This window comes from Melanotaenia boesemani, chromosome 7 (assembly GCF_017639745.1).
Source record: "Melanotaenia boesemani isolate fMelBoe1 chromosome 7, fMelBoe1.pri, whole genome shotgun sequence".
In the NCBI taxonomy this organism is placed as follows: Eukaryota; Metazoa; Chordata; class Actinopteri; order Atheriniformes; family Melanotaeniidae; genus Melanotaenia; species Melanotaenia boesemani.
In genome coordinates, this window is record NC_055688.1 from 27,114,053 (window position 1) to 27,122,721 (window position 8,669).

The 8,669-nt window shown below is 40.2% G+C and overlaps 1 protein-coding gene across 1 annotated transcript; it reads right to left on the reverse strand.

Moving 5' to 3' along the window:
- Positions 1-62: 62 nt before the first annotated feature.
- Positions 63-7,970, reverse strand: si:ch211-247j9.1. The gene is made up of 2 exons (XM_041989882.1): positions 6,801-7,970; positions 63-418 (listed from the first exon to the last, which is right to left on the reverse strand). Exons 1-2 carry the CDS (start codon positions 7,781-7,783, stop codon positions 181-183), a joined length of 1,221 nt encoding a protein of 406 aa, XP_041845816.1. The 5' UTR covers positions 7,784-7,970; the 3' UTR covers positions 63-180.
- Between the last annotated feature and the right edge of the window lie 699 nt (positions 7,971-8,669).

The following is an 8,669-nucleotide window of genomic DNA, read 5'->3' on the forward strand; positions in this document are numbered from 1 at the left end:
TTTTCTTTGGTTCATGTTGTTTTGAGTGATTTCTTCATTCTTTCTGAGAAAAATCATCATACACTTTACATTATAACATACGACCATAGTTAGGGTTTAAGATGAGCCCATCTTTTGTATTCTTTTCACAATTGTTACACACACAGTTCAAATCATCAAACACCATTCATGTAATCTTCCTCAAAAGCTCTTAACAATGTATTCGGTCTTCTTCGCCTCATTGTTGAGCTCTCCAAAGGTGTCAAAGAACTGCTCCATCTCCTTTTGCAGCGTTGCGTTGTGGAGTTCTGCCGAAGCACGGGCCCTCTCGGACTCCACAATCTTAGCCTGGACAACTTGGTACCAGTGTCGCTGCTGTGAGAGGTTTGTTTTCAAACGAACAACCTCGACCTGCAGCTCTTCGTTTCTTTGCTCCAGGCTGCATCACAAGAAAGATTGTAGTAAAATTACAGGTTCAATACAAAAAGCTGAGAACTGGTTTAGTGCCTGATGTATAAGTTTAATCCTTACATTTAAAAACGTTTGATAGCTTGATTACAAACCCTCAAAACACCATAATGTTGACAATTTCTTTCAATTTAAGCAGTTTGAATCCGGTGAATGACCTTAAAGGGCATTAAAGGTAAGTGGTTTGTTGCCCAGATGATGTGGGAAAGTTAGAAAATTAGTTATAGGAAAATTTGAATTGGAGCAATAAATTGTGACTTTTTGGGGGTAATTTTGCTGTAAATATATGATTTCTATTTGCTGTTCTTTGGCCCTTTTGAGTCCAGTTAAGCGTCCATGTTGGACAGGTAGTCCTCAGTCTTTGTACAAGCAAGGACTGGGCAGATCAGTCCAAGTATTTTTGCTGGGCTCAATACCAGCATGATGGGATTGGTACTTTTCTCTTTTACAAAGCAGGGACCAAAAGTTAGACAAGTTTAATAATTCCTTGGACACAAAATGGTTTTGGGGCAAAAAGCCAAAAACTGATAAGAGCCAATAACAGTTTGCACTTTTAGTTATTTGCACTTCATTTTTCAAAATTATCTGCACTTAGTTTATGAAATAAAGTATAATAAAATAAAAGTTATTTATTTCTGCTCTGCTTTATAAAAGTAAATAAGCAGCTTTCAGAAATAAAGAGTATTGAAATCATCAGACCCTCCAATCCTTAGTATTGAATCAATTTTAATGTTGACTAGTACAAACAGAAAGATGCCTAAGCACTGCCTGTTTGACAATATAGTGCCAGAAAAAATAACAATCCAATGCTTAAGACAATCTGTAAAAATCCACTGTGTAGTATTCACTCTTTTATGTTGTTACTTTTTTTTATGGTTTGCCCGTCACCCTCCCTGGTTCTGTCAACTGAGATCACTCTGACCGCTTTGGGATACCATTCCTGCTCCAGTGGAAGTAAATTAAGCCTCGAAAGTTACGACAAACCTGCTGGGAATTTGTAAGTGATGGCTCACTTGACCACAGTCATAGTTTTTGTAGCTTTACCTTAACTCATCTGTCAGTTTGTGAAGTCTGTGCTGGTCCTCTGTTATCTGAAGCATATTGTTCCATTTCTCTAATGTTTTAACTCACTTAAGTCACTTGACCAAAACGCCAGTCTTCCTTTGTTATTTACTCTTTTTCTCGCAAAAGTGCTGCTTCTTACTTTCTTCTGCAGAACCAAAATCTTTCACTAGAAAATTGCATAGTTTCTCTAATAATGTTGTACAAGCAGGGTTTGTACATAACTAGTTCTTCTTAGAGGTGTTTGCATAACAACATTACACATTTTTTAATCAAATGCATTTGCAACTCACCTTTGTTTAGTTAGATAATCAGACTTGGCCAGCTTAAATTGAAATAAAAACTAGGAAACCACCAGTGTTGTGTAACTTCTGACAGATAATGTATTAAACTCCCTTTTTTTAAAACCCATGTCAGACTAAAAGAATAGTCTTCTCTTCTTGTCTTCACCAACTAGTTCTAATGCATGACCTTACACTGGGACAGGCTCTATCTATATCAGTAATAAATGAGGCATGTGTTGTGTCTAGGTCAGCAGCATGGCCTCTTAAATTAGCTCTCTTTCCAGTGTCAGGAGCTGTTTTCTATATGTCAACCACACAGGCTGTGCTTTCCTGTACTTTTAAACCAACTAGAAAAAGCTGTTATTGCATAACAGCAAGTGTGAATGCTGTCATGCTGAATGATTGAAATAAAATGCTGAAAAGTGGCTGAAGATGGTTAAAAAAGGCTGAAATGTCTTTGTTGAATAAGTATTTATTAAGCTGAAGTGAAAAGTTGAAGGATTTAAAGCTCAAAGTGGAGTTAAAGGGTGCTGAAAGTCTGAAAGGTTGAACTGAAATGTGCTTAAGATTGCTGAAGATGGTTGAAAAGAGCTGAAACATGGTTGTTGAAGAAGTATATATGAAGGTGAAATGGAGAGTTCAACAATTTAAAGCAGAAATTGCTGTTTAAATGTAGTTAAAATGGTGGAAAGTTGAACTGAAATGTGCTTAAGATTACTGAAGATGGCTGAAAAGGGCTGAAATATGGTTGTTGAAGAAGTATATATGAAGCTTAAGTCAATAGTTGGAAGGATTTAAAGCACAAGCAGGTGTTTAAATGTAGTTAAAAAGGTGGAAAGCTGAACTGAAATGTGCTTAAGATCGCTGAAGATGGCTGAAAAGGGCTGAAATATGGTTGTTGAAGAAGTATATATGAAGCTTAAGTCAGTAGTTGGAAGGATTTAAAGCTCAAACTGGTGTTTAAATGTAGTTAAAATGGTGGAAAGTTTAACTTAAATGTGCTTAAGACAGTTCAACATGGCTGAAAATGGCTGAAGTCTGCTTCCTTAAGCACCAGCTGCAGTAATCATGAAGCTGAAGTAAATAGTTAAAGGATTTACAGCTGAAAGTGAATATTAAAGGTGCTGAACTGGTTGAATGTAGAAGTAATGATTGTAAAAGGCAGAAAGAGCTGAAAAAGAGGTGAATTGGCAGCTGAAACACAGTCCATCATGTAAATGAGCAGCAAAAGACATGATGAGAGGACAGACAGAGGAGGAGAGATAGAGGAGGACATGTGGCCTGTTGTAATGAGATGGACAAGGAGGAGACAGGAGAAGAGGACAGAGGGACATGCCTGGACTCAATAGGAGGCCAAAACCAGGTGAGAAGTCCATGATCTGGATCAATAAAACTGAATGGATTAGGGCAAAGGTCAGCTGGCTCCTAACAGCTGAGAGCAGTCAGTGAGTTGTCATGACGACGGCCCCCACCTCAGCTGATAGGCACACAGAGAAGAGGCCAGAGCTGCACTGTTCTCATCACTCTGCGCACCTCCCGAACAACTGTTCATTAAAAGAAAACTATAAGAGTTATCCAGATAATTTTTTCACCGTGAGCGCCAGGAGGGTCTGGGGAACGCAGGGATGTAATTTATTTTACTGTAATGCGAACAGAATTTAAATGGTGGCGGGTTGAAAACACAGGAGAAATGCACTTTGGGCCCAGAGTCCAGAAGGCCTTTAGAATGGAGTTCAATGGAGGGCGTAGGTAGACTTTAGAGCAGCGTAGCTCAAAATCCGTAGCTCCCAGCTCCATTATCATCCAGGGTTCATTTGTAGCCACGAAGATTTCCTCCGTTTTGATATATAATTTGTGTCTGTACGATAAACGGTGTAGGAGTTATGAGAGTTTGTTTGAGGAGTGAAAAAAGCAGAAAAATCAGAGTGTGAAACAGATATCCAAGTTTTAGTGATTTTTAACCTGGCATATCTCATAAACCATAAAAGATATCAAAATTCTGAATAGAAGATTTATAGCCCAGTCCCTTGTGATCGATTTAAACTTTGAATGGAGTCTCTAGCCCAAAGTATGCAGGAGAAGAAAGGTTTCAAAGGAGACCATGTTTTTGGAGGCTCTGCCAAGATTCCCCATTCATTCCTATGGAAAAATGGTGGGTCGAACAACCCTCGATATCTTAAAAAGTTTAATAGATACAGACAACAGGAGTCATAGCAGACATCTACAGGCCGAGCCGATCGATTTGATGTATGAACGGAGTCTGTGGCCCGAACGCTGCGAGAGGAGTAGGCGGACGACCGATGTTCACACCCCAGAGAAGAGGGAAAAACAATTCTATCACTAGAAAAAGCTGTTATTGCATAACAGCAAGTGTGAATGCTGTCATGCTGAATGATTGAAATAAAATGCTGAAAAGTGGCTGAAGATGGTTAAAAAAGGCTGAAATGTCTTTGTTGAATAAGTATTTATTAAGCTGAAGTGAAAAGTTGAAGGATTTAAAGCTCAAAGTGGAGTTAAAGGGTGCTGAAAGTCTGAAAGGTTGAACTAAAATGTGCTTAAGATTGCTGAAGATGGTTGAAAAGAGCTGAAACATGGTTGTTGAAGAAGTATATATGAAGGTGAAATGGAGAGTTCAACAATTTAAAGCAGAAATTGCTGTTTAAATGTAGTTAAAATGGTGGAAAGTTGAACTGAAATGTGCTTAAGATTACTGAAGATGGCTGAAAAGGGCTGAAATATGGTTGTTGAAGAAGTATATATGAAGCTTAAGTCAATAGTTGGAAGGATTTAAAGCACAAGCAGGTGTTTAAATGTAGTTAAAAAGGTGGAAAGCTGAACTGAAATGTGCTTAAGATCGCTGAAGATGGCTGAAAAGGGCTGAAATATGGTTGTTGAAGAAGTATATATGAAGCTTAAGTCAATACTTGGAAGGATTTAAAGCACAAGCAGGTGTTTAAATGTAGTTCAAATGGTGGAAAGTTGAAGTGAAATGTGCTTAAGATAGTTCAACATGGCTGAAAAGGGCTGAATTATGGTTGTTGAAGAAGTATATATGAAGATGAAGTCAATAGTTGGAAGGATTTAAAGCTCAAGCAGGTGTTTAAATGTAGTTAAAATGGTGGAAAGTTGAACTTAAATGTGCTTAAGATAGTTTAACATGGCTGAAAATGGATGAAGTCTGCTTCCTTAAGCACCAGCTGAAGTCAATAGTTAAAGGATTTACAGCTGAAAGTGAATGTTAAAGGTGCTGAACTGGTTGGATGTAGAACAAATCATTGTAAAAGGCAGAAAGAGCTGAAACAGAGTTGAATTGGCAGCTGAAACACAGTCCATCATGTAAGTGAGCAGCAAAGGACATGATGGGAGGACAGATAGAGGAGGAGAGATAGAGGAGGACATGTGGCCTGTTGTAATAAGGACAAGGAGGAGACAAGAGAAGAAAACAGAGGGACATACGTGGACTCAATAGGAGGACAAAACCAGGTGAGAAGTCCATAATCTGGATCAATAGGACTGAATGAATTAGGTCAAAGGTCAGCTGGCTGCTCACAGCTGAGAGCACTCAGTGAGTTGTCATGACGACGGCCCCTCACTTAACTGACAAGCAGAGGGCAGAACTGCACTGTTCCAATCACTCTGCGCACCTCCCGAACAACTCTTCATTAAAAGACAATTATGAGAGTTATCCAAATAATTTTTTCACCGTGAGCGCCAGGAGGGTCTGGGGAACGCAGGGATGTGATTTATTTTACTGTAATGTGAACAGAATTTAAATGGTGACGAGTTAAAAACACATGAGAAATGCATTTTCCTCTTAGAATCCGGATTTGAATGGAAGTCTATGGGAGCAAAAGTAGACTTTTCCTCGCTTGGAGAGGCATAGCTCGAAATCTGTAAATCCCAGCTCTGTCATTCTTGGTTCTATTCGAAGCCAACTAAAATTCCTCCGTTTTGATGTATAATTTATGCCTCTACGATGAAAGTTGTAGGAGTTATGAGAATTTGTTTGGAGTAGTGGAACAGGCTGAAAGGTTAGAGTGAGAGCTAGAGTGGGAGAGAGTGGAGTGAACATTCTAAAAGTTATTGATTTTTAAACTGCCATAAATCAATAACGGTAAAAGATATCAAAAAGTTGAATAGAAGTTTAATAGCCCAATCCCTTGTGAGTTGTTTAAAGTTTGAATGGTGTTTCTAGCTGAAAGTATGCTGAAGTTCTAAGAGCTGAAAGAGCTGAAAGTTTTGAAGGAGTTGAAGGCTGAAGAGCTGAAATGCCATTCATTTCAATGGGAGCTGAAGATCAATAAATTGATCAATAACTTGAAAAGTTGAACAGATATCAAAAAGTTGAATAGAAGCATAAATGTCCTGAACGAGCTGAACGTTTTGATACCAAAATTGTTGAAATCGGCTGAAGCTAGCTCAAGATGTTGAACGACAAAAAACGGCGGAAGAATAATAGAAAATAATAAAGAGAAACAGGAAAACTATAGTGTGAATGCTTAAAAGCATTCACACAATTATCTGTTTACTTATACACAAAAAGATTATTTTAGTTTTCAGTGGATGCCACACATATGAATACAGTGTAAATACAGGACCAATTTTCAGTGTTGACTGAACCCTAAAAGTGTAGCTGTGTTTACACAAAATGCACATAATAGTTTTCTTTTGCTCAATACAGCCAACGCTTGCATCATAGTGCATCGTGAGAGACTTGTGGGAAACTTCAAAGGAATTTAATCCAGTGCTGGTGCTCTGTGAACTAAACAGGATATAGGGTGAAGCTTGGAGTCAACTTAGGAACCAAAACAGCACAGCTGAGTGGACACACATTTTATCTGGGAACATTGTGTTACCCTTCACTGAAAATACATCACTAGCTGGAAAAAAGTCAGTGAACTGAAAGTGTTGAAGCCATGAGCACCAGCACATTAAATTCAAGACATCAATCTTTATATGACATGATTAATCTCTGTGGAAAGTGTGAGAAAAACAAATTAAAATGACCTGATTATCCTTGCTTCGTACTCCTCCCTTTGCCGGATTATCTGCTGCTGGAGGCTGGTGAGGAGGCTTCGGAGAGCACTGGCTGAGGGATCGGCGAGGGGTACTGGAGGCGGTACCCTTGGAGACCCTGATGGCTGCTTTGGGTGCTGAGTTTCAGCAGGAGACAGCAGGACCTGGCTCTTAGTTTGGCATAACTGAAGGGGACTTGGAGTAAGATGTTGAGGAAGTGGCATCAGGAACTTGGGTTGCTTTACAAGGTCCCCCTGCACAAATCCACAGGATCCTGAGTCCAGCTCTGGGTCGCTTTCTTGCTCCTTGTCTTTGTCTTGATTCTGGCCCTGCTTACTAGAACAACTTTTAGCAAGGACCATCTCACAAGAAGACCAGTGGCTCTTGTCTTGACTTGCAGCATCACCTTGCACCAGTCCCCGAATCTGTTCAGGGACCAGTGTTTGGTACATGTCCCCCTGTAAGTGTTCCTGGAAGCTTGTTTCCATGTCAAAGACCTCCTGGAGGCTTTCCGTTCTTCCAGCAATAGAAAGATTGTCATACAGAGACAAGGCACTACAATGCTCCTCACTCTGTGATGGGCTGGGACTTTGGCTTAGACGAGCTCTGTCCTCTATTACCCAGCTATATCCCTGCACTCCTCTTGCTTTGTTTGTGTCTGGACTAAGCTCTGCTTCCCAGGGCTGTCTTCCCAGGCCTCCTCTACAGCTGTAGTAGCTGCGATCTGGCCATGGGCCAGCCTCTCTTCCTCCACCAACCACTGTCTGAACCTCAGCCAAAGCTGGGACCAGACCAGGCAGAGGGCTGCCGGGCTTTGGGAGTCTGGTTACAAGAGGACACACAACTCTGCTCTCCATTTCCTTCTCTTTGGCCTTTTCTCGCTGGATGAAGGGTGGGCAGTTGTCGTACAGGGGATCCGTGGAGCAGGAGCTGGCTGTGGTGGGGGTTTCAGTAGGAAGACAGTGCAGCTCCATGATCCAAGCAGGCACATGGGGGTGCTGAAAGCATTAGATGAACCTCCACTTTTCTGTCTGCAGTAATTTGGGATTAAAGGCTTGGTTTGTGGATTTGTGAGCGTGGTATGGAGCCTCCCCTGTGCCAAGTGCTGATGTGTCGTGGGAAAAAGGAAGGTGTAGGAGCCCTCCTCCCCTTTTGCTGGCTCTCTGCTGTGTCTTTGATGGTAGTGTTGGACAGGTTGTAGTGTGGGTTGTAGCCACCAGGAACGGTGTGTGTATGTGTGTACGTCTTTAAGCAGGACTGACATCAGCTGTTACTTTAGCACAGCTTCTGGGGGAGGGACCAGGGTGTAATATAGTCGGGCTCATTCCTAAAGACAGTCACACATAACTGGAACCACAGAAATAGAAGATGGCCGTGGGCACAAAGTGTAAAACACACAATGAATCTTCACACATTATTAGTGTGGTAAACTGACAAAATACAAGAAGCCACACACTAGAAATATGGGTTTGCAATCGTATAATATTTCTAACATTTCAAAAAAATGCTTATTGTGTTCACTCTGAATTTAGCACTTTGAAAAAAAAGGACACATGACAAATCCGAGAGGGTGCAGATGTAGAGCATTGAGAGGAAGGAAAAATCTAACAGGTGTCCACAAAAATTGCTAGTTTTTTTTTTTTTTTTTTAAGAACAGATGAAAGAGCCAGCAGGGTAATAGAAAGAACAGAAAATAAGAATAAATTAAATGGCTGCATGGTCATAGGGACAAAACAAATAGGCTTTTCTGTTTTTTGTTTTTTTTTTTGTCTTTGGTTTTCTTATTTTTTTTTATTATTACCAGTGTTAGATCTATTTTATAGAAAATTCATATAGATTAGTGATTCCTAACCTGGGGTT